Source organism: Boleophthalmus pectinirostris, unplaced genomic scaffold (genome assembly GCF_026225935.1).
Source record: "Boleophthalmus pectinirostris isolate CB_2022bp ecotype Guang Dong unplaced genomic scaffold, ASM2622593v1 HiC_scaffold_13, whole genome shotgun sequence".
NCBI lineage: Eukaryota > Metazoa > Chordata > Actinopteri > Gobiiformes > Gobiidae > Boleophthalmus > Boleophthalmus pectinirostris.
The window spans coordinates 30,679,152-30,706,231 of NW_026571036.1; the positions used below are offsets into that span (position 1 = coordinate 30,679,152).

Below are 27,080 nucleotides of genomic sequence, written 5' to 3' on the forward strand. Positions count from 1 at the left end.
TTTCGTACCAGACCGAACCATCTCCACTGCTGCTGCTCTACAATGAATTTCCTTAAAAGAACACAACCTATATCTGCAAAGGATTACTTCAAAAGCAAACATGTTTCACATAGTGGTACCTTTAAACATACATAAGATTTCAGTGGTTAAACAACTCAATGTGTAATAGTCAAACAAATATATAAATTCAATGTTTAATATGCACATGTGATGCACTCAAGAAACTTCACCACTTGGTACAGCCTTCAACACGTCTCCAACACTCTGGCTCACTAGGAAATGAGGTCCTATGTCCAAAATTCTGAATTGTCCCTTTAAACATGTTTCTAAACTTCATGTCACATCAGGGAGACCAGCACTTTCCATCATCTAAATACAAACCATTATAAACATAAGACGAGACACTGCAGGTGAAGAGCAAAAAGTCTTAAATGTACAGATATCAATTTGAAACTTCTCCTGTAGTTTACTCACATAAATGTAGGAAAAAATGCATTTCAAGTGACAAAACTGACTATTTTTTTTGGCAATGAAGGGAGTTTATATATCACACTTAGTATATGACTAGACTGTAAACATGGAACGCTCCTCTGCTCCTGGTCCAGATATGCGAATAGATTTACAACAATGTGTTCCCATATACTGGAACGTCTAATGTTTTATTGTTAAGTAATATACAATTGACATTATCGTACTCCCTTTTTACTTGAGCACTTACAGGGGCCTCGAGTTTCATATATGTACTTGCCTTATATGTATATCCCCTGTGCCAAACCATCATGTGTGTATAAGCCCATTGTACTTATTATTATAAACTATAAATACTGATGGTTTCTTTTGTCTGTATGTATGTAACATGGAACATCCTGATATTATTAAACTTCTTTTACGTAACTATTCATCTGGCTATGGAGTCAATTCTTATTAACACATCTTGATATCATAGACTAAATATGACTGAAAATGTACCTAAAAATTCTAATTTCGCCTCATTTTTCGAGTTCAAATTTGAATAAACCAGATTTGGAGTTACAGATAGCAAAAAAATCAAAAACATTCGTACTAGATTGTAAAGATCGGTGTGTGTGTAGGTGCTGCTTTAAGTGCTGATCCTTAAGTCCCTATGAGAGGAAAATGCATTTGGACAAAACAGCCTTTGGAGTAACATAATCCCATATAATTCCGTAGTGTCTCCGGAATCTTACCTATGTGTTTTGCCGTACATATGGTAGAAGAATCCGAGGCAGTAGGCGGGTGGGTTGTTGATACCGTATGGGTTTTTAGGAGCTACATTGAAGAGCGGGCTCACGAGTCGCGCCTGGTCTCCTTCTTTCCGAGGTCTGGAGGTCTCGATGTACATGTAGAAACCTGCAAATAAAAACATAACACCAGATATATATGGATGTGGTTACTGTAATTACTGTGTGAGCGGGCAAGCTGGCTGCGTTTGGGGTCAGGGGTCGCAGAGAGGCAGATATAATGAGCGAGAGCACACAGGAAGTGGATAAAAGGTTACACAGACGGGCTTTAATTGGAGATAAATATACATGTATGGAGCCCTTTGATGAGACCTGTCTCTTCTGTAGCTCATACAAAATCTCTGTATTCTTCATTATTACATGTAAAGTAAATGTTTCCATTGACACTAATATGACATTGAGGTAATGTGTTATGCTATTTTTATGTAAGGCTTACAGTGAACATCTTGCAGATAAATATTGTTCATTTAAAAGGTTGCACTATGTTACTTTTCTGTTGGTTGGCAAAGGAGAAATTCAATTTGTCAACTGGACAAAGGTTTTTTGGTCAAATACGTTTGTAGTTCATCCAAGCTGCTGAAGAACTGATGCTACCTGGACGACTGGGAGTGGACTTTTTTGAGTGGGGATATGTGATTCGTGACTGAACCAGGAGTAAACCAGGTCTAAACCAGGTCTAAACCAGGTCTAAATCAGGTCTAAATCAGGATTAAGAGAGAAAGAGAGAGAGAAGCCCGAGTCCACGGAGCAAGTTGCCCGTAAAGTGCAATCTGGCGACAGCTGCGCTTAACTCCATGAGGTACGGAGCTCTGCGCTGATCCTTTCTCCTGCGGTCACCCGAGGGTCTAAGTGGACGCACCTCCGGCCCATCCCGATACTCAGTTCTGGTTTAGACCTGGTTTAGTCCTGGTTTAGTCCTGGTTTAGACCTGTTTAAGGCCTGGTTTAGTCCTTGTTTAGTCCTGGTTTAGACCTGGTTTAGTCCTGTTTTAGACCCGTTTTAGTCCTGGTTTAGACCTGTTTTAGACCGGGTTCAGTCCTGGTTCAGTCCTGGTTTAGACCTGGTTTAGTCCTGGTTTAGATCTGTTTTAGACCTGTTTTAGACCTGGTTCAGCCTTGGTGCCTCAGATCACTATAGGACAGTAGTGCAGATTTCATGAGCCTATGCAGGTTGTTTTCACCATTGCCAGTAGCTCCGGTTTGACATTTAAGTTGTGACTATTTTATATTTGTTATTTTTTATATCTCACCTCGGGAAAAGTTGGTGGACGGTGTACCCCTGCGTACCACGCCCACTACACCCATGATTGTGGCTACAGGAGTTATTTATTTGCGATACAACAGCTTTTTATACTGTGTTTCTGTATAATAAGACGGCTTTTATTACCATGAAATAGTTTTTGAGGAGAGGATTGTTTCAGACGGAGCACTACTGAAGGCCTAGGTGTGAAATGCACGGTCTGCTACTGGATTTTACAAACATTTTCTGTTGGCTGGTCAGTCATCTGCTTATTTCCATGGAAATGTCAAAGCTTTGCCTGTAATGTTCCTTAAGTATCTCTTTTGGACACAACAGTGGCTCAGTTTGCCAAGCGTTTATTCACTGATCCGAAGGTTGGCGGTTTGATTCCAGCTCCTTCAGATTAATACTGTTGTTGTGTTCTTGGGCAAGACACTTAACCCACCCCGCCCCCAGTATCTGCGTACACTGGTGTATGAATGTGTGTGTGAATGGGTGAGTGGTTCTTTGTTGTAAAGAGCTTTGAGGCCCTGGAAAAGCGCTGAATAAAAATGTGACTATTCAACATTTATGCAGAGTTTGTAGGTTAAACTTATGTGAATGAAAAAAAAACCCACAACTCCGGGTCTGTTTGTGATGAGGAAACAACATTATAACAAAGCAGAAAATAGCACAATGTAGCCTCTTTAACATATATTGAACGACAAGTCAATATAGTAATTATTGTGACAGGCCTGGGCACAGGACCTTTATGTAAATCAAAATTACAGAATTAATAGACATCCCTTTTTTGCAGTGTGGCCCTCCAGACAGAATCAAATGGAACAGATCAGATAATTATGCGCAGTGAAATGGGAAGTGTAATGAAATGCCGGACATTTGGAGACCATTAGGAGATTAGGGACGATGCATTATTTACCACAGGACCCTCTGGTGAGCACAGCCAACCTCGCAGCCTTCACTGGAATCCACCAAAATCCTCCTTTCTTTCTTTCTCTCTTTCTTTCTCGCAAATCCAATTTTCTTTTATTCGTTCATTTATCAAGAAGCTGAATATGGAACAGGGGCGTGCGTAGAGAGCATAGCGCATACTAAACGCCTGACGATTTTAGGTAACCCATGGCAACTGGCGGCGCAGGCTCGGTAACGTGATTATGCGGGATATGAATGATCAAGGATGTCCATTGTAACATTATGGAACATCAAGCAAATCAGGACAAAGAGAGCGTCGTCTGGTATGCGCCGCCTAGCACCTTTTCAATACAGCAAAGTGGGGACATTAGCATACTGTGCATTAGAGACAAAAGTGGACTGGTACTTTCAAGAGAGGGTATTATGCACAATCGACTTTTTGGAGCCTTCTACCATGTTATAACATTGTTCTCTCATCAGAAAAAGTGGTTTTAGACGTCATCCAGCAATGTTTGAGTACCGTATTTTTAGAACTATAAGTCGCACTTTTTTCATGGTTTGGGTGTTTCCTGCAACTAATACTCCAGTGTGACTTATATAATTAAAATGTTCAGACTGACAGCCATGAGAGGGCGCTCTAGGCTTGTGTGTTAGTTTTCTGCGCATGTCTCTTGCAGAAAGACTGTCCTGCTGCAAGTAGTGAAATATGCAGCTGAAAATGTTAATTGAGCAGGAGAAAGAAAGTTTGGAGTAAGTGAGAAACTTGTGAGGGACTGGCGAAAAGCGAGGATGGAGAACACAGTTTCATTGGATGGATCGACAAAGCCTGGACTTCAGTGCCAACCAAAACCATCCTGTCAGGATTCAGAAAGGCTGGAATAATTCTAGCTGGAACTGATGCTGAGTCTGATGACAGCCACGTTTACCTCCAGAGGTCGTGGAGTTGCTTGAAGTGACACCGAGGATGAAGAATTCAATGTGATTTAGTGATCTGGAGTGAGATCGAGAGTTTGGTAAATCTGTTATGTTATGTTGTTTATGCTATAGTCCAGGGGTGTCAAACATACGGCCCGGGGGCCAGATCCGGCCCTCCAAGACTTTTAATGTGGCCCTCGGTTGATTTTCTACTAAAATATTTTAATTATATTTTCTATTCAAATATTGTTAATTTTGTGCGGTGTTTATGATAGCAGTGTCTCCAGCGCCTCTGTACGTGGCCCCTCCCACCAGAGCAGCATAGATGAAGACTTGTCTCTTTCCAAACGCTCTTAAAGGACGATCGTTTTGACTGTTGACCGTGACACCCTCATCAGAAAAATGTCCAACATGAGAAAACTGGAGCCGAGTTCAGGATTTTCCAAGAAAAATGGACTTATTCCTATTTGCGTACAAGCTCATGTTAAAACATTGTGTTGAAATTGCATTTTACTTAAAGTTTCAGGTTGTTCATAATATCATAATATTTCGTAAAAGAGTTCATCAATTAAAACAGATTTCTGTAATAGATTTGTGTTTCTCTACACAAATATTTGAACTTATTGTTATTTTTGGGGTTTATATGACATGAGTTTTCTGATCCAGACACTTTGGGATCAAAGTAGGTTGGATACGGCCCCCGGAACAAAATGAGTTTGACACCCCTGCTCTAGTCTATCTGAATAACTGTTAATTCCGTTAACATACCAGACACCTATTCAGCCTGTTGTTCTTTGTTCTGTTGTTTATGCTCTAGTTATGTGAAGAACTGTTCATATGTGGCAGTAACAGTCTGTTGTTCTCGGTTCTATTGTTATTACTATAACCTTGCCTTTCAGGATGAAATGTCAGTTCCTGGTCTCTGATTTTATAAATTAATTTCCCCAATACGACTTATAGTTCAGTGTGAATTATATATGTTTTTTTCTTCTTCATTATGCATTTTTTTGGCCAGTGCGATTTATAGTCCGAAAAACAGGGTAATCTTGAGATCTGTCCTGGGCCCTATTCAAACACTCCTTTTTAGCGCAGGTTGTTAAAGTCACAAAAACAGATTAGAAACTTTTTGTGGAGGTAAATACACAGAGCCACAGAAATTATCTACTGACCCAAAGGTAAAAGGCAGATGTTAACTTGAAAACTACAACGGCAGAACATCACAAGGTGGAACAGAGTATACTGAGCTTTGGAAATGTAGATAGACTAAAAATAAAAGATTACTCAGACATGCTCCAGGTATTTTCGAACATTCTAACATGGCCAAACACTCACAAGAGTCACTTTTGCGTAATATAGGATCTTTAAATAAATATTTTAACGTGAAGTTTTTAATTTCCATGGCCCTGTTTATCTACCCAGATCCACAAAAAGTTTTATTTTGTTTTTTATCATGTTAACAACTTGAGTTGTAAAAAACACAATCAAAACACAGCACTAACTTTCTTCCCAACAAATAATAAAACTGGCCATAAACATATATAATGTCCTATAGTGCATTTGTATATTTCTATTATGAATGGAATAAGATGGTCCATGTAAAAAGGATTCACAGCGTGTGCTAAAGAGTTGTTTATAGCAGACTGTTGGCTTCTGTAAGTGCTGTAATATTTAATACAACACATATTTTGGCCACTGGGGCACTGCGAAAACAAGCTGTTCATAAGATGGCTGCAGCGTGAGAGGAAGTGAATATGAGAAGCTAAACAGGCGGATAACAGGTGAGCAGCTCTAGTGGACTTGTTAAATGTGAAGTGGAGGTAGTGCTCTTGCTCTGTGTGAAGCTCTTACTCAAGTTAGACTTTAAATCTGAGCTTTTGTTTAACACAATCTGACCATAAAGAGCTGGAACTACAGGTGAGCTCATTTGTGCTGTTGAACAAGGCCGTTTGTCACTCTCAACATTTTGTTAAAAATCGAACTCCTAAACAGGACCATGAAAGCTCGTATTGATCATAGGCTCCTGAAAAAGTGCTGATTAAATCCATTTAGTATTTTTTTGAGTTTTCAGATGATTAAAAAAAGAAATAACTCTGATCTGGTGGTACTTGGAAGACCACATTTTTTCTTAGGTGGTACTTAGAGTGATCAGACGTTTGTATTTACCCGGGACAGTCCCAGTTTTGAGCCCTGTGTCCCCTGACCCCACAGATTTATCAAAAAACACAGATTTTTCCCAGTTTTATACAAGAAATGTCCCAGATGTCCCTATTTTTGACCAGTCTGAACCCTGCCAATTGTAAAGAGAGACATAAATTGGTATTTGTTTATGTAAAATGCAGAAAAGCAAACACAAAGAAAATGTGACTACTGTATTTTCCGCACTATTAGTCGCTCTGGATTATAAGACGCACATAGAATGGTCTATTTTCAAACTTTTTTCACAACCGCACCGGACTTTAAACGAAACACAACAGTGTGATGGGTGAGTGGTTTTGTTTGTTTGTTCGTTCACGGTGACTCTGGGCTTTGTTCAGTTGTGGCGTGTAGGGAGGTGCTGTCTGGGACCAGCGGATTGTCGGTGTGTTCGCAGTGACTCAGTTGTTCAGTTGTGTCTAGAAGTGGCACGTTGCACTCGCTTTTTCAAAAGGTTCGTTCCTCCGTTCCGTTCCTCGTCGGTGTGGAGTGATGAGTGTGTCTGTGGGTGTTTTTCGCTGCTTGGCCGCTGTCTGCTCCGTGTGTGTTTGCGTGCGCTGCGGGCTTTGTAGTTTACTGACGTCGTGATGGGGCGCTCTGGATTGTGGTGGCAATCGTTTTTGATGGGGTTTTAGGCTTAAGAGCACGTCTAATAGCCTGGAAAATATGGTATTTCGACTCACATATGTCACGAATGGGTCGAGTGCAGAACAATTTTCCTTTATTACGCACTCATTTTATTATTAACAACCACCCCAAAACGAGGGTGCCCCAGTTTTTCATTTTAAAAATCTGGTCACCCTCGTGATACTTGATGAGAATAGTTTAAGAGTAAAAAATAAGGATGTAACAATAACAGAAATATCGTGATATTGTATCGTCATGTGTCTCACAATAATATCGTTGGCTCTCACAAGACATCAAATTACAAGTTCCTTTGCTTAAATAGATGGTTTTATAGTAGCAACAGCTTATGAACATTGGGAACTACATATCCCATGATTCATTTCAGTGCAGACAACATGAAGAGATATGTTTTTTACTTGAATTCTTGGGATTATGACAGAAATAATTCACACCGAAATCTTGTCAAGGTATTTTAAAAGCAAAAAAGTGTTCCATCTACAATTATATAAGCTTCTTCAAAATATCACAATAAATATCGTATTGTGATATGCGTATCGTGAAAATATCGTACCCTGAGATTTGGATATTGCTACATCCCTAGTAAAGAGTAAAGTAAAGTAAGTAGGAAGTAAATCTAAACTAATTAAAAACACAAGAGTAACATTCTGATTTCATACTTTGTAGTGACATCGTGGTTGGGGGACGGCGAGGTTGGGTGAGGGTGGGTGAGGTTGGGTGGGTACAAGGAAAACTATACAGGCAGATTACAGGTGAGCTCTTGTAGTGGGCCTGATGCTGTAGGCCTCTCCTGGGGGATGTTATCGTCTTTCACTGTTAAATACTCCGGTCACACTAGATTTGTCCCTGTGCCAGGCCACTACACCACAGGAAGTCCAAATAACAAGGACCCCCACAGCACTGATCCTGTGATGATAATGCATTACTCTGCCTGTTTATGTTGGGGATTAAGAGGAAGTGAGTGGCTAGAATAGGTTTTGGGAAAGACATATTAAGAGGTGTTATTTTAGTGTGAGTGTTTGTGAGTGAGTGATTGGTGGTCATTAGAGGAGCCATTGACACAGATTGGCAGCCTTGTTTCCTCCCCAGGGCATCTGTGGCTACAGAAGTATCTTCAAGGGCTACTCCACCAAAATCACTTTTTTCTACTGATTATCTGTGTAAATGAGTCTAAAATACAAATGTATACTTATCTGTGGCCTTCTTTTGGCATTTTAGTACATATTTGTAAAAAATCTGACTTTGGGGTCAAAAGCTGTGTCTGTCATGGCATTTTTAGGATCAGCTACAGCCACTACATTTGAATTTCCAGGTTGGACTAACAGTCGCCAATGAGTCGGGTTATTACATGATGTGCACAGCCACTGGCGTCTACGGGCTTTACGTGTGGAGCACCTCTCAAGCCCGCCTCTACCTGACACCGCTGGTCACTGCAATGTTCCGCCGTGTCTGGAGAAAAGGGAAACGGTGTGATCCCAGCACAAATGTCCACTCTGTTTCAAAGTCTCGAACGCACTGATCCATGCCATGTTGGATTGTTGTGACTGTCAGTCAGCTGTCAATCATCGCTCCAAAGCCTGCCTCACACCCACTCCCCCAACCCGCCAGGCACCGCCCACTCTGGAAGATTTTTCAGATTTTGCTTAGGGGGCGGAGTAAATCTTCGGAAGGATGTTTAATGGCTCCTTAACATCACCGGGTGTGGAGTTAACAAATAATGCAATGTAAAGTGTCACTGAAAGATATATATATATATATAGATAAATCAAACATATTCTTGTTTGGACTACTCAAAAGTTATCATCAAAGCTTTTTATTTTTTGTATGTATTAATATATGAACATTCATAACAGACCAATCCGGTGCCTATAGGGGTGAGCAGAAGGGGGCGTGTACCTTCACCAGCCTCACTTCTGATTGGCTCTTTGGTTTTGTGCTCAGATTTACAAATATGATCCCTGGTTGCATATTAGTTGCTATAAACTGAGCTTCATTTGTTTGCAACTGAATGCGTCACATTTAGTCTACTTCTATTTTCCAGTCTATGGCTTCACCCTGCTTGGATCATATGAGTGCTTAGCAGAGTGGTGAGCCTCACCTTGCTTGGACCCGCTGCGGTCTCCACTGGGCCCTGTGTTGGGGGTGTACTTGGTGTCTCTGGTGGCGGCGCTGTGTCTGGTCCAGTCAAAGTCATCGTTCTTGTCCTGAGTGAACATACAGATGGGCTCGTCCTCGAAACTGCAGTGGAACTCTCCTGGAACAGACAGAACAGAACAGATGTGTGGTGAGGGCAGAGCAACTGATATTTACAGCTGATGGCATCAACATGAGGGAGAGGCAAGCTAACTGGAGGCACTGCTCTGTCTGAAACTCTGTTATTCAACAAGTTAGACTTTAATCTGATCTTTTTTTTTTAAACACAATCTGACCATAAACCGACTACAACACCTAAGCTGATCTGTGAAGTTAAACAAGTCTCCCACATAAAATTACATTAGATACATTGTACCATGGTATCCCCAGGTTTGACTACCCCAAATTTAAGACTTTTTAAAGACCTTTTTAAGACCACTTAAATGAAAATTAAGACCAACATCGCACCCATTATGTGGCTGAAAAACACCATATCCGATTCCAATAATGACCAACCAACTACCAGTTCTGTATCTAGAATCTAAAAAACACTGTGGATTAAATCTACACTTCTCCATGATCCATCCAACATCTTCCTCCACTCTACTGATTGTTTACTCATTGCTGCCGGCGCCAGAAACCAAAGTATTGTTTGTGCATACTCCAAATTCGACGGTCATTCTCGTTACATGATTTCACATTGTTTTTTTTTTGTTTTTTTCATTGCACTGCAGCCCGGTTGAGTATACAAAAAATTAGGCTAATGAAATTTAAGACCTCTGTGAAAAAAATAAGACTTGGACAACATAATTTAAGGCTTTTTAAGACTTTTAAGACCCTGCAGCTACCCTATGTACCATCAATGTACACATACCACTAGAGGTGTAACGATATCCAAGTCTCACGATACGATATCATCACAGTATGAAACTCACGGTACAATATTTATTGCGATATCATGGGAAAGCTCACAATATGGTGGGGAGGCTCACGATTACAGATTTAACAATATCCAAATTTCTCGGTACGATATTTTCACAATATACATCTAACAGTACGATATTTATTGCGATATTTTGTGGAGGCAAACAAAACTGTGAATATGCGACTTTCCTCTTAAAATGGCTCGACAAGACTTAATCCAAAGAACTAAGATTTAATAGTGTTTAGAACTGTTATTTCTTCTTGTAGTCTTCACTGAAATGGAGCAAAGGATCATGGTCTATGTAGTTTCCTCTGTCTTTTTTTTACCTATTGCTGCACCATAACTTTTAATTTAAGCAAAGAGACTTGTAATTTGATGTACTGTGATGGTCCACGATATTATTGTTAGAACTTTGACGATACAATATCACAATATTTCAGTTATTGTTACATCCTTACAAGCCATAATTTGAGAAACACTCGTCTAGATTATTTCATCTTTTTTCCAAGATTAAATGACAAAAATGTTTTTCCTCAGCAGTTGTCTAATCAAAAACTAATTACGTTTAACATGAATGTACACCGACCATGAGCATAAACATGAGGGTTCTAGGTTTTATATTACCCAAAAGTGACTCTTGTCAGCTTTAGTCATGTTATAAAGTTTTAAGCAAAACACAACTCCAAGTATATTTTTGATAAGGAAACAAGACATAACATAGATCAGAAAATAGAGCAATATGGGCCCTGAAAGAGTGAGAAGAGAGGAGATAGAGCAAATGACTGGAGCCATGAGAAAGTCTAACGTGACTCAAATATTCTGCAAATCAAGCTATTTTTCCCTTATATTTTCCACATTTTCAGCCTTACATAAGCAGAGAGGCAGATCTGGGGGGAGACGTTACTGTTCCTGTGTATTCATGAGGCCTCCCGCGGTGAAGGGTTTCCCAGGGGAGAACACAGGGGCGCAGTAATTAGCACACGTGGAGATCTAAATAAGGAAATGACCGCGCCGTGACTGTACAGACGCCATTATCCAACAATGACACGAAGAGAGATGAACATGTACGCGGTGAACGCTTAAGTATCTGCCAACCTGTGCGTGAACCTACGGGATTAAAAAAAGACAAGATTCACCTGGTCATGAGGAAGAAAGAGTTTGGTGATGTGCTTTGATGGGAAAGTTCCACAGTAAAGTATTAAACCTATTGAGCGGGTAAAACCATTTGACCAAGTTCAGGAAATGCATGATTGTTTGGCACGACTGTAAAGCACTTTGACTGTAAAGCTCTTTATAAATACAATTTGACTGATTGACATGTACGTTTATTGGTAGAATGTGGGAGACCCAGTGCAACACATTAGCAAACATGAGCAAATATGTTTTAAGATCGTCGGAAACTACAGAATAAAAATAGAAAAAATACAAAATGGATTTAAACAACACATTTTCAGGAGCTTGTGATCAATACGAGCATTCATGTTTCTGTTTAGGTGTTTGATTTTCAACAAAAAGGTGAGAGTGACTAACTGAAATACTCTTGGTTAATACTTCCAACTAATGCTACGTTTATACGATGACGGTCTGAACAGAAGACGCAAAAGTGGCATCGCGTCTTCACTTTTTATTCCATGTTTAGACAAATGTTTTTGGGAGGAAATATGCGTGTATACGGTGATGCAAAAGTGTGTGGAATTCGTTTGGGTATGCGTGCCAGGTATGTATGTGACGTAAACGCGTACGCGATGTGAGCAGATCTGACCAGAGTTTTGCGTCTTGGGCAGTGTAGACGGAAACGCTACAGCAGATTGGATTTAACTTTTCCACTCTGGAGGGTGAAGCTCCAAAAACGCCATCACCGTCTAAATGAAAGGCACTTCTGCTCAAATATTTTGTTGTTTTTACCTGCAAACGTTCTCGTGTAAACAGGCCCTAAGTCAGTTCTTCGTGGTCAGACTGTGTTAAAACCATAGACTGTATAAAAAAGTGGACTAAGTGAGTGTGACGTCACCCATAGTGTTCGGCTCCTGTCAAATTAAGCTTGCGATGCTAATAGGATTTTTTTGATGAACAAAATAGTGGAAAAATAACACCGGTATCATGTAGAGTGGGTTAATGCAAACATTTTAAGACCAAAATGACAAGACTCACTGCAGCAGTTACGGAGAGAGGGGCCACAATATTCCAGTGTAAGTCAATGGGAGCCAGGGTCAGAAAGAGCCAGAAGTCTACGGTTTAAACAAAGCTCAGATTGAGGATTGAAGTCTAACTTGAGTAACTTGAGTAAAAGACAGATCTTACAGTTAGCTTCACACTCCCAGGTGAGGGCTTCATGCTCCACTTGGATTCTTTTGCGAGGTCGTTCACATTTCCAGTTAAATGTGACCTGTATGTGATCTCCAGCGTGAACTGTAAAAGTGTCCCGTATGTGCATTGGAGGACACGATGACGTCTCATGCAGCGAGTGTGCTCAGTGTTTACGGAAATAGCCTAAACATGGACACGAGCATTGAGCGCTTGGAGATTTTAAAACTGCTGTCGTACCGGAGCCAGAACATGTACAGCTTATTTGTTTTAAGAAGGAGATTGAGAAGGAGAAGGATGAGGTTTTTGGCCAAGGTGTTTTGTGAGGTAGTGGCACCAATGTCCATAGAAAGGAAAGTGTTTGTGCAGAGTTGCAGCCAAGAGTGGTGGGATTGATATGTGCATCGCTGCTTGACTGACACAAAGTTCATACACAATTTTCTTATGACGAGAAGAACGTTTGTGTACATTTGAATAAAACGTGGCAGGCATGTTAAAAGATCGGATATGTATTGGTTTTAGGACCAAATATCCAAGCGGCCTGGGTCACATTTAAAATAAATCGGATCTGTGTGGTTCAGACTGTCATTAAAAGATTAAATACAGGTTGCATAGGGGCGAAAAAATCAGATTAAGGTCACGTTAGGCTCTAGTCTGAACGTAGCCTTAGTGACATTAATTGCAAAGTATCAATTGTGCAATTCAGACAAGTTTTGGCCGTTGTTAACATTATGGCATAGACTAATAATACAGGATTACTCAAACATGTGTAAATGAAACAAAAACACAACTCCAGGTCTGTTTTCGATGAGGCAACAACATTCTAACACGTCTTAAAGCTCGCAAGTCATTTTTGCGTAACATACGACCTTTAACTCTGCTTTTAAAACTTCGTACTTGTACACAAAATGCTTACTACATACTTTTAAACGTCCTTCAAACTTCTCATCATGTTTCAACTTTTTTTTTTTTGCGTTATCCTCCCAAGCATCACAGACAAATTTACCTATCACGCTCACAATGTTAAGAATAGGCCACAACACATAGGCCCTATCACTGCAGAACCCTTTATCCAGTGACAAATACTAGCAGATACTTGTACTCATTTGTCCTTATATGTAATGATTGTCTGGTCCCACTTAGACAAAGCACGACGTGAATTTGAAGAATGATTTCTTTTAACGCCGAGAAAAATGGTCGAATTGTCCTTGAATGCAGCGTCGCAGTGGTACAAGTCTATGCAATCAGTTTGGCAAATTGGCACTCCTCTCCTCTCCTCCGTCTCCCTCCATCTTGTGAGGGTGAGTGGGTGCAGAGGTGGGCACCCAGTCACCTCCCTCGTCCAGGGTGCTCCCGGGGGCCTTTGGGTGCATTTTTTAAACCACTCAAGTGTGCACGGCGCCAATGAAACTTCAACTGAAAAGAGTAATTGTCGGCAGCGAGAGGTCACCGGTGGATAGACTAATAGACAGAGGAGATGCAGCTGCAGGCGCTATAGAGGAGGAGCCGGCAGAGTCAAAACCTGCATTTAACTCGTGATCAAAGCAACAGATAAATAAATATCTACAGTTGTACGCTTAGTCACATTTAAACTTGTGATTTTGATTTACAAGTGCAATACACAACTTTTCTGGTGGAGTTTGCTGGCTTGTCTTCATAGGAACATGATTGCTTTGGCAGAAAATGTATTTATTCATAGAAACAAGGACCGCGCGCACCAGGCTATTTTAAATGTCACGTCTGTGGAGTGGCAAGCCTGCAAACCTTTCACGCTCAAAGCTGAAGCAATCACGGCTACAGTTAGACTACGTTCAGACTTGCAGGGCTTAATGCTCAATTCGGATTGTTTTGTGAAATCAGATTTTTTTGCAAGGTCGTTCACATTTCCAATTAAATGCGACTTGTGTGTGATCTCCAGTGTGAATTTTAAACACCCCATGTGCACTGGAGGACACGACGACGCCACTTGCAGCGAGTGTGCTCAGTGTTTATGGAAGAAGCCTAAACATTGGACTTGTCTCCCAAAATACGGTCCAGTTCTTCATAAAATGGACAGGTTACATGTCCACGGTGGTTACACCCTTATCATCAGAAGGCCCACTAGTCAGAAGGCCCACTAGTCAGAAAGCCCACTAGTCAGAAAGCCCACTAGTCAGAAGGCCCACTAGTCAGAAAATCATTCCCTCTTCTATTGGTTTGTCAGCAACATTTCTCTTGAACAAATGAATGTATAATTGATGAAAGCAACAGGGAATAATCCCTGGATATCAGGGAAGAATTAGTAAACTTTTGGATGTTTACCAATTAAAAATGGCTGCAACATCAAAATTTTTTTGAGATATTGACAGGAAAACACATAATCATGCATAACAGCATGAGCTAAGGGCAGCATTACTTAATCTGTTGGTTTACAAACCCACCAATGCTATATTCAAAGAAAAAGATTTAAAATAAAATTGAAATGAAGGGTGTAGAGCTCGAATTACTGAACATTTTGCAAGTTGTTGCCTGAAAATCAGACAATTATTAACCCTGTTCCACTTAAGACTTAAGCCATTTCCACCCAAATCATTATTTCCTCAAACATTTTTGCTGTGTTTTAAGGGTTGAATATATTTTTTACTTTTAATATTTACTTTTTAAAATATTTAAAACTTGAAATACAATTTCATTTGTAACAATTTGTAACACTACCTGAACATGGATTTTCTGACTAGAGGCTCTTCTGATGATAAGGCTGACCCCATCCAGGGTTCTTTTGTTTGAGTTTTTAGCCTCCTTCTATTTGGTTCACAGGCTCTTTTTTATTATTTTTTTTACATTGGAGCCAGGACCGCCTGTAGCCGCGCTCAGACATTACTTTGGCAATCATTTCAAAAAACGCTCGGTTCCGATAAGACCCCTCAAGTTTGTTCTGAATACAGCGATCCCCCCAAATATTAATAAACTCACTAACTTCGCTTTCCCTCCATTTAAGAGACTCTGAGCCTGACATGTAGGTGGGATGAATGTGACCTGACCGTTCAGACTGAAGTCACATGTCAAAAGTTCAGATATGTATCAGTTTTAGGAGCACATATCCAAGTGGCCTGGGTCGCATTTGAAAAAAAATCCGGATCTGTGTCGTTCAGACTTTCATTAAAAGATCAGATACAGGAGCAAAGGGCCGAAAAAAAAATCAGTTTTGAGTCACTTCAGGCTGCAGTCTGATTGTAGCCTTTGATGCGAGATCTAGATTAAAGTGGACCTATTATGCAAATTCACTTTTTAGAGCTTTTAACCAGGTTATAGATCAGCTCCCGTTGGGCAGTGCAGTGTTCAAACGCAGAAGTCAGCAGACGTGTTTCTTTTAATAAGTTGTTTTAGATTTAAAATGCCCAAACACACTCTACACAACATAATGATCCAGAATGTCACAGATTAAAACTAAACAGCAGACACAAGCACAATAGGTCTTTTTTAAAGCCACACTGTGACCTCGCACGGCAAGATGGATTCTCGTGAGTTTGTACACTCAGAAACACTGTAAGATATGGTGCAATAGAGCCAGACCTGTGGTGTTTGTGTGGAAGTCAAAAGCCAAAGTGCTCAGATGTACTTCAGCCTATTTTAGCATTTTATTTAGTCTGTGAAAAACATGCAGAAATTAAGAGCTTTGTGCATTTGCGGACAAGGAAGATGTGCTTTTTCCTCAGCTGGATGTAACAAACGTGTGATTCTTCAGCTTGTTCCATTGTTGTGACGCTTCCAACAATCGGATTCAAACAGTTGTCATGACGTTCCGTGTTTTTGATCACTTTCCTCCAAGGTGACTGTGGCGATGTGATTGAACTTCTTCTTACATTTGAGGACATTTTCTCTAAAGTCCAATGCCGTACTGCAGAACATTACATGACATGGCGCAGTTTAAAGTCTCAATTGAAACAACTCATTTCAGCATTAATATTCTGTATTTTAACTCCGTAGCCCGTGTACTCTTTTTGCAGTACGAGTTAAACACTAACCGCAGGACACGGCTCTGTTAGACAATGGCCTCACACAGATAATAAAAAGAGATGGTGCACAGAGGCGTGTGTTGTGATAAATATTCATTGATTTATTAAAACGTAGCTGGGAGCGTTTGGAGTGGTGACCTTGAGAGCGGCAGGTATAGCGCTAACTCTGAGCGGAGAGGAGGGACAGCGTGGGCGAAGCGAACGGGGAGAGCGTACAGGGGCAGGTCAGCTAACGCGCCTAGCCTCATTTGAATATGCTACTGCAAATCTCTGTTTGCATTGACACTTTGCAGCCGATGTCATTAAAAGGCCCGAATCCGGTGGTGGAATGCAATGAAGTAAAAGTGGTAAAGTACTGTACTTAAAAACACATTACACAACTTTTCTGATGGACAGTCTGCCACCTGCTTTTCTCCATGGAGATGTTATTGCTTTGTCTGGAATGTTTCACAGTATGGCATTAAAGCTTTCTATCACCATGGAGACCAAACCAGGCCAAATTACGGTTACACCCTTATCATCAGAAAGCCCACTAGTCAGAAGGCCCACTAGTCAGAAGGCCCACTAGTCAGAAGGCCCACTAGTCAGAAGGCCCTGTAGTGTAGACATTACGGTTAGATTTGTCTGGCGTTTGAAGTTTGACCATGTGAAAATTGAAATGGCTGCTGGCACCTTGGAAAATGGATCAAGGTCAAATGGCTGGTGTGGGACAAAGGTCATGGTAGGGATAATAATTTGGCACAGTGAAAAGGATCTTGTTGTAAAAATCCTTTATATTGTAAGCAAATCTATTTCCCATTGAAATGCATCGGAAAAGTGAACTTTGCCCTATAAGATCCACAAAGCAGGTCACTGTGACATAATTCAAGAACTGGAAAGAGCTATCACCCTAAGATATCTAAAGACATTCATATGGACTCTGTAAGTCAAACAGTGTAGATTTGTCCAGCCATGGTTAACGGACAGACAGACGGACGGATGGACGCCGGACAATGGGTGATCGCATAAGCTCAGCTTGAGTTTACAGCTCACAAACTGAGCTAAAACTGCCTTACAGTCGGCCCTTTTCAATACGACCAGGCGGGATACACAGAACAGGAGCATTTTTATGACATGCCTAAATAGTACATATACTTTGAGCTGAGCTAAAAATATCAAGGCCTCTTATTTTCAATTTGTTTGCAAAATTGGAAGTTCGTATAAAATTTAATGTCTTTATGAACTTTGAGGTGAAAATTTGGAAAATACCCTCCAAGATCTGTGGTCTACTGAACACACTACCTGAACATGGATCTTGTGACTAGAGGGTCTTCTGATGATAAGGCTGACCCCCAAGTTACAGGTCAGATTTGTAGAGAGGGAACCTGTTTTTCACCTATGGAAGTTCCAACTAACTCATCTTTTTCTGCTAAAATTGTTTTATAAATTGTGTTATAAATAAAGATGAGCTTAAAGTCAAATTTGAGTATCAGAACTTCAGACAGAGCAGTGCAATTAGTTATCGTCACACTGTGCCACTATCCCAGATGGTTGTTTCTGTGTCATGGTGCAATTTCACAGTGGCCGAAAGGACTAAGTGAGAGGGTTAAAGTTAAAATTCATGGTCTGAAAAAGAGGTCTGCACGGGATAGAATTTTAGTCCCGCTTCCTCCCACACCCGCATTGTGCAGTCTCGCTCCCGCTCGTGCCCGCTAAAACTGTCATTTTAATTTCTGCTCCCACCTGCATCTGTGATATTTTGTCCCGCTCTCATTTGCAAATCCAGCAAGATGAGGATGCTCGCTTTCTAAAGCTCAATCTAACACAGAGAAGTGGAAAGGAATTGTCTAAAATGTGCTCGAGATTAGTAGCAGTAGATTCATCAACCGGTTTCACTTCATGGAAACCATCTGGCCTCTCAGCATTAGGATTCATTTGCTCGACGGTACACGGGTACTTTTTAAAATTTAACCAATCACGGCTATTTGGTCGTGACGTATGTAATGCACCGCTAACGGGACTAACTGGTACATTAAGCTTTTCCCAAATCCCGTAGGAAGAAGGACAATGACGTCTTTCTCCTTGATAAAATTCACCAAACTTTATCTTTATTCCAACTTTAAATCCTTGATCTCGGGAATTGTTGCCAACATAGAATCTATGGCTCTTTGCTGATTGGCCGGTGCGCGGACTCACACTTCCAGGGTTACTGCAAACTGTTTAGTTTATTCTGATTCCTAACCTAGTCGCTGGAGAGAAATGAAATTGAGTTGAGGCACGAGGTCGCACCAGCCTGGCTATGAGATTAGACTCCATATGCAAGTTTAGGCTGTTTAAAATGTTTTTATTAATGCCAAATAAAAATCCAGCACAAATTATTTATGATAGGCATACATTAATCATTAGTACACTTTACTTTGTACTCATATTTAGTTTGCGGGACTGCATTTATCATCCCACCCGCCTGCTCCCAACTGTGCAGTCCAACACAATGAGCTTTCAAAATATGTCCTGTGCCACAGTGTTTTGTGTCGGGTCCCGCGGGCGAGTGCAGGGCTCGAGTTTGAAATCAACAACAGGCCCTTTAACCTTACTTGGGGTGTAAAGCTAAGTGGAGGCACTGCTCTGTCTGCAGCTCTGTTATTCAAGTTAGACTTTAATCTAATCTCTTTTTTAATACAATCTGAATGTAGTTGGATTACAACAAATGTACTGTTAAACAAGTCCCTCTCAAACAGTATTACAGTCACAAGCTATGAACACTCGTATTGATCACAGGCTCCTGAAAATGTGCTGTTTAAAACCTTTTGGCTGGGGATCCGTTACCTGCTTGTCTATGGATATGCCACTGCTCTGCCTGGAATGTTCCACAGTATGACATTAAACAGCTCTATCTTACATTTAATCAATTACAGATGGTTTTTCAACTCAAAAATACCTACAAAAACAAGTATTCTCACGGTTGTCTCTCCACTGATCTGACCTGTAACTTGGCCTGGTTTGGTCTTGAAGACAGACAGGTTTATGCCATGCTGCAGAACATTCCAGACAAAGCAATAGCATTTCCACGGAGACAAGAAGTTGATGGACCCTCCACCAGAAAATGCACCTTTAAATCTATCGTATATTTTTCCCTTGAGCTTTCAGACAATCTTTGCTAATGTGCGCGTGTGGAAAATCCAACCTCCACGGACGACTGGAGGCTATATACAAGCGAGCTAAGCTAAATGAAGCTAGCAGTTTTGAAAGTTTTAAAATGAGAAATATGCAGGTTTAAAGTCACTCCTGGGATTGGATAATGATGGAAGTGATTAGGACGTGGAGACGCTACACCCACCACCAACAATGAGAATATAGATAAATAAACACACTGTGATGAGCTGCTACCAAACAATGATTAAGAGTGAAATCTCAAGGTATGAATAATGTAATTTTCAGCAAAGGAGAGCAAAGTAAACATGAATACATTGAGCAGAATAAACTCAAATGAATCATTGAATACATTTGAAAAACAAATAGATGAGTCTGAATGGATAAATTAAAGTAGTATGTCTCGTATTTTTACACTACCAAAAACAATTGAAGTGAAAATGAACATCTAGACCACTCATCTCTCTAAAACACAGTTATCATCATTAAGATTTTACTAGAAATGCCTAGTTGTTTCTTTTCTTCTGAATTAGTTCATTGTTCTTTTTCTTCAATACGTTGCTGTGAGCTATTATTTTTTCAATATCATTGCCAAAGCCCATATAGAACCACAGACAGCAATGAAACTATGTGTTAGATTTCATCTTTCATATCACATTCTGAATCCTTATTCAACCAGGGTTCACATGAGCATTTAGGAAACAGCAGTTCCCCAGTGTTCTTGTGCGTTCAGTCTACGAGGAGCAGCTGCAGCTTTCACCCCGACAGTAGATGGATTATTTGTTTATCAGCACAGAGTGCAGAAAGCACCACTGTCTGACCTAGCGATGTTGTCAGCACTAAAATTGTTTATCAACGTGTGATGTGAAGTTCTTATGCTAATTGAACATTAGTGAGTAGGATATGCCTTAATGCCTTAATGACGTATGTGTTAAATGCAGGTGAGTGCATAAATGACGAGAAGAAACGTCTCAAAAAACATCCATTCATACCTGATTGACCCTGGAAGAGCCTGAAATCTGCTGAAATCCTCCAAGACACTGACATGATGCCAGATAGGACCAAATAGTTGGCGGCTATTGAAAAATGAATGTTTTCCCTTAAATATGAAAGGCTCTTTACAGTGTGTTTAGCCAGGTTTTCACCTGGAACACTAAAGAAATCTGGCACCTATTGAACAAAGTGAAATAGATAACACATGCCTTTCACAGACACCAGAATGAACACATTCACAGTTCATTCATGAGGCACCAATACAACGTGTTCATTGGACTATTGTTCAATTAATGTGTTCAGGGACAACACTGACCATAATGTGAACAAGGGAAAAAACATGTCTAAACTGCCCACCGGTTATGATCAGACTAATACAAATGAATTACAACATCTTTGGAATTTTCACTGTTGATCACATAGGCAGAGGTATTCTCTTCTGTATTTTTGTACTTTTCAACATTTGGCCGTATACTGCCACTTAAATGTTCACTGTGCATTGGCTTGTGTCCATGGAGATGTTATTACTTTGCCTGGGATGTTCCACAGTATGGCTTAAACAAATATATACTGTATTTACTAAATAACAGTTCAAAACTAGAGTCAACACATGCATTATTACTGTGAAGGGACCCACTCCTCCACAGATCTGACCTGTAACTTGCCCTTGTGACGTGGCCTGCTTGTCTCCATGGAGATAGGAGTTCAATTGTGAGGCTAGTCTATTCTATCAGACCATAATGAATCTCTTAGTGCAGGTGGCAGTTGGAGTCTGTCCTCTAGGGGGCGTTGTGGAGACGTGAGGTGAGTCAGAGCTCTCCTGCGGCTAAAGGCTAATGAGGCTAACACACAGATGCACACAGAAGAGGTACTTACTCAGGTGAGGGTTGATGGGAGCTGCAAGAGAACAGAGAGAGAGAGACAGCTGGTTAGAATCACGGCACCACAAATATGACTAAATAAAGAGACATAACTTAAATACAGTGAAGTGTGTATGATTATGCTTCAGAAATAAATGATATATTGCGATAGAGAATTATTGCGATAAATTATAACATTGAAACTACTGTATGCCCCATACAATAACACAGTATCATTAAAAACATGAGATGCAACAAACAAATCACAGAATGAAACAATATTTAGGCTTATACTTTATTTATTCTACTATCCACAGCACAAATTTAACTTTTCACCGCTCACTGCTTTTGCAAAGAAACTGTACACACGATAAATATTTAGCACAGAAACACAGTCGCAACTGGTATCTGCAACCTGCCAACAACTCCGATTTATTTATTTATTTAACTTTTTTCTTAAGTTGATAACCGGCTCTCTTACTTGTTGGGAATCTAAAAAAAAAAAAAATCTTCAAACTTTGCTTTTAGTTGCTTTTTGAGGGAGTAGTAAAGGTAGGTGTTGGAAAATCTAGGTCACAGATTTTGTTTTTATAGAAGCTCTTAGACAATTATCCGGCCCACTTTGATCTGCAGTCCGATGTGAAAACTTATCCTAGTATTTATTTCAAATCTTGTATTTTTCTGTGCGCATGATAGGCTCTATACAAATAAAATTCCACTGTAGATAGCTTTCAAAAGTGCTCTTATGTCTTTTAATCTTTATTTAGTTACAATATCAACAAAGTATCAATAGACTTAGGCCATTTGAGCTGCTGACGCTCCAGTTTAGACCAAGTCCCTTACAAATGTTTGATGATAATTATTATTGTGAATAGGTTACATTAGCCTATATATTACAGTGATTTGTTAGAGTGTTTGTTACACCCACGATCAAAGTGGTTCTTCCCTCTGCATCAAACCCATAGACAAAGAAGTGGACTAAGGCATTGTTTCCGAAAGACTGGGTAGTGACCCTCAGGTGGGTTGCAAGAGAGTTCTTTGGGGTCGTCTTTTCTCGATCTGCATGTAGATCTGCAATATACATATACATACATCTCTGTGCACCCCCCACTGCTTTGTCTAACCAGTTTTCTGTGGGAAACACTGATTATTGCTTTTCCTTGTTTAAAGCTTGAGTACCGTATTTTTCAGACTATAAGGCGCACTTAAAATCCCTTAATTTTCTGAAAAATCAACAGTGTGACTTATAATCCGGTGTACCTTATGTATTCATTCTGGTTGTGTTTACTGAGCTCAAACCGATTTTCACATATATTAGTCATGTACTTTAGTCTGATAGAAGTTGACTGCATTAGCGTACAAGAAGCAAGCTGTTATTTTTTATCGCTTAAAGTTTATGCAAATGAGCCATGTGGTTTTACGTTTCGTCTCTGTAAAATGTAAACAAATGTGGGCAAAGCTGCATTAAGCACATTATTACTCAATGAATATTTGAGTCATCCTTGTAGGAAATAAAAAAAAATTCAAGTCTCAAGTGTCGTCCGTTTATTTCGTTTAATGCGCCTTATAATCCTGTGTGCTTTATGTATGAAAACAAGCAAGATAATCCAACATTACTGATATTGCGCTTTATAATATTATTGTTCAGAGAAACACAATCACTCAGTCAACAATAAAATATCCTCATTAATGTTCAATAATAATCACACATTTATTTTGTGATTTATGAATAATGTCTATTGACTTGGGGCGCAAAGATTTGTGACTTTTAAAATATGGGTCCCCAGAAAAAAAAGTCTGGGAAACACTGTGCTCAGCTCCAGTCACATGAAGCTCATGAGGCTAGCAGTTACAGGGGCAAATTTAGAGCTGAGTTTCATATTAGGATTAGGAATTTATTTACAGACAGAATAGCAAAATAAAAACATCAAGATCATGTACTGGAGTATGAAGTCAGTTGGAAACAGAGTCGAGTCTTAGTGGGTTTGCTATGTCCATTTTCTAGTATATACACAAACTATGACCATGTCTAGATTCAAATATGGCCCTCAGGAAAAAAAAAAAAATAGAATAATAATTTTATAAGTCCACATTATAGGAGAAAACCAATATGAGTAACCTTTAAAACAGAATGGATCTTTCAGACAGCACCCTTCAGCAGTAAAGTCCCACTGCAGCAGGCGTACAGAGCTGCTGTCTGCGCGAGATAACACTGGACATGTACACTGGAGCACTTACAAACTTTGTGCCCAAGTCTCATAAAACAAAACAAAAGTGCCCCCTGGGACGAGAGCGCATATTTCCCTGCGATATTAAAGAAGCCTAGAAGCATATTAGGGCCGCCTCCTCCATCTTTGTCAGGGCTTATTGCTTTGTACAATCTGCAAGAGAACAGCAAAAAACACAAAGGTACACAACGCTGACAACAGCTGCCTGAGCGACCAAGGAACTGCCACAGGAACACTGGAACGGGGAAACTTTAGAATATTATTATAGAATATAAAGTGAAGTTACTCTCGGTTGATGCCAGTTAAAGGTGCACTGTGTAACTTTTCTGGATGTAAGTTGGTGCCTGCTGGTCACCATGGAGATATTGCTATGGAACGTTTCATAGCAAGCCATAACATCTTCATAGACAAGCAGGTGGCACACCCTCCGTTAGGAAAGTTACATAGTGTACCTTAACATTATAAAGACATGTTACTGGATGTTAGTTTTGTTATGAGTAGAGGTGTAACGATATCCAAGTCTCACAACACGATATCGTCACGGTACGATATTTATTGCAATATCGTGGGAAAGCTCACAATATGATGGGGAGGCTCATGATTAGAAATGTAACAATATCCAAATCTCACAATACGATATTTTGTGGAGGCTAATATGCCTTGACCAGACTTAATCCAAAGAACTAAGACTTAAAAGTGCTTAGAACTGTTATTTCTTCATGTAGTCGACACTGAAATGGAGCAAAGGATCATGGTCTATGTAGTTCCCTCTGTCTTTTTTTAGCTGTTGCTGCACCATAACTCTTCATTTAAGTAAAGACACTTGTAATTTGATATATTGAGAAGGTCCACGACATTATTGTGAGAACTTTGACGATACAATATCACAATATTTTGGTTATTGTTACATGCCTAGTTATGAGTAGTTTTTTAGTTTATTTAGATTGAGTTTCTTGTTAGGCTTGTTAAGCTTTAATGCTCTTCTGTATATATATATATATATTTTGTAGAATTATCAGTTTTCTTTTTTTTCGATTGAAATATAAAAAAAAAAGGAAAATATATTAAAATATGGTCTAAAGGCAATTAAAGCCACAGTGTGTAACGTTTTCACAAAAACAAAATAAATCTGATGAAATCATTATTTTGGATGTTTTTATTGCAGTGAAAAAAAAAAAAAAAAAGACATGCATCCTCATGTTCCACAGTATGGCATAAAATGTTAAAATCTCCATGGAGAATGTGAAGTGTGGTTTTAACTTTCTTTTTCCATAGAATCATGGAGATGATGCTCCACCTCCACCAAGTCACATAAAGTACTCAGTACTCTTAAATGTAAACTTTTTTTTTGCAATTTTGATTTTCTTAGAGGTGCATTGTGTAACGTTTTTAGTTGGAGGTCTGTCACCTGCTTATTTTTATGGATATGTCATAGCTCTGTCTGGAATGTTCCATAGTATGACTTTAAACAGCTCTATTTTACATTTATTAAATTACAGGTGGTTTTATAGGTCAAAAATACTCAGAAAAACAGACATTTTGACTGTGAGCGGGGTTGCCTCTCCACAGATCTGACCTGCAATTTGATTTGGTTTAGTCTCCATGAAGACAAAGCAAAGACATGTCCATGAAGAGAAACATTTGACAGACTCTACCAGCAAAGTTACACAAAGCACTTTTAAATGTAAACTTTTTTTTTTCTTACTATTTGCAAACTTCCATATGCACAAGTCCATCTGTTTTGTAAAACTAAGTCACCCATACTGTAACTTAACTGTGTGGTGCCAACAAAACACTCTATTATTTCACAGCTGCAGAGAGCCAAAAATAGACTTAAATAATTACAGATGCTGAGCGCGGATTTGAGAAGAGCTTTGGTTTGAATGGACTCCACTGGTGTTAATGAGACGACAGCTGCTCAGGAGGAGTCTGTCACGAGGACTGGTCCAAAGTGAACGGAGGAACGAGACTGTGTGATTAAGATCATGTGGGGGAGTCTGCACAGGCGGCCATTTTAAGGACTTAGTCAAGAGTCGTTGTGAGAAGGGCTGTGCAAATTTGTCAACACTTGAACCAAAAGTATATATAGCGTCATGAAGCATATTCTAGAATTAAGCAGGTTTTTACATCTGAACTTCTAAGGCCCCATCCAAACATATTCGAGTTGTTTTCGTTGTGGATGCAGTGTTCGTCCACACTAATCCGACTGAAAACGGCTCCAGAGACGGAACGATCTGGTGCCGCCAGCTCCCGCGAATTAATTTTAGTACACATCTGATCCGGCACTGTGTGGACCTGAAAACACTGATACTCTGATGTAGGTCTATGCGCCGCAAAGTAATTCACCACCAAAACGCTAAGAGGCTAGAATATATGTCCATTCATATAAATGGTGTGTGTGTACGACCTGCAGACGTATAATCTCTGAAAAGCTTAATATGAATCATCTTCAACACGATAGAAGCACAGAACAGACTCACCATCAGCAGAACACCCCCTCTGTCACAGAAAGAACACTCATATTCCACTGAGTCGCGTCCTTTAGTCCGACAGAAGCTGAACCGCATCAACGCACAAGGAGCGAGCTGTTTTTTGAGCACTTAGTTTATGCGAATTAGCCATGCAGTTTTAAGTTTCGTTTCTGTAAAATTTAAACAAATATGCTCAAAGCTGTGTGGATAGGAAAGGATTGCGGACACAGAAACGATGTGTCTGGATGCAGATCGTTTCCGATACGGTGATACGCGGATTCATTTCATTGTAAACATAGCCTAAGGTGGAGGGTTCCCTATATGTTTGTTTCTGTGGAGATGTTATTTCTTTGCCTGAAATGTTCCACAGTAGGGTCTTAGACAGATGTCCCTTGCATTTGTTAAATTGCAAGTGTTTTATAGCTCAAAACTACCTTGAAAACATGAATTCTTGCTATTTGTTTGCTTGCTTCTCCATAGATCTGACCATTACCCCATCTTAATTGTGTTTACCAAGGTTATTTCCATACTGTGGAGTAATCAAGGCAAAATCTCCATGGAGACAGGTGTCGTACAGTAAAGCTACACAGTGCACCTTTAATATAACTACACCTTTAAAACTATTATGCAAAATCGACTTTTCAGAGATTTACAGGAGCTGATCTTCATCCCAGCCGCTTCACACTCGGCTGCAAACCGCCCCAGGACAACATCATCTGCAAACGGCAGAGATGAAATCCTCTGGTCCCCAAACCGGACCCCCTCCGGCCCCTGACTGCACCTAGAAATTCTGTCCATAAATACAATGAACAGAAATGGTGATAAAGGGCAGCCCTGACGGAATCCAACAAGCACCAGGAACAGGTCTGACTTAGAGAT

General features: G+C 39.9%; 1 protein-coding gene across 1 annotated transcript in view; it reads right to left on the bottom strand.

Annotated features, from left to right (window-relative positions):
- LOC110168285 (MAM domain-containing glycosylphosphatidylinositol anchor protein 2) overlaps positions 1 to 27,080 on the bottom strand; it is a 488,675-nt gene that overhangs the window by 41,644 nt on the left and 419,951 nt on the right. The window contains 4 exon segments of the mRNA XM_055149295.1: positions 1,206 to 1,215; positions 1,217 to 1,368; positions 9,262 to 9,417; positions 21,519 to 21,539. Of these exon segments, the coding sequence (XP_055005270.1) occupies positions 1,206 to 1,215; positions 1,217 to 1,368; positions 9,262 to 9,417; positions 21,519 to 21,539 (339 nt within the window).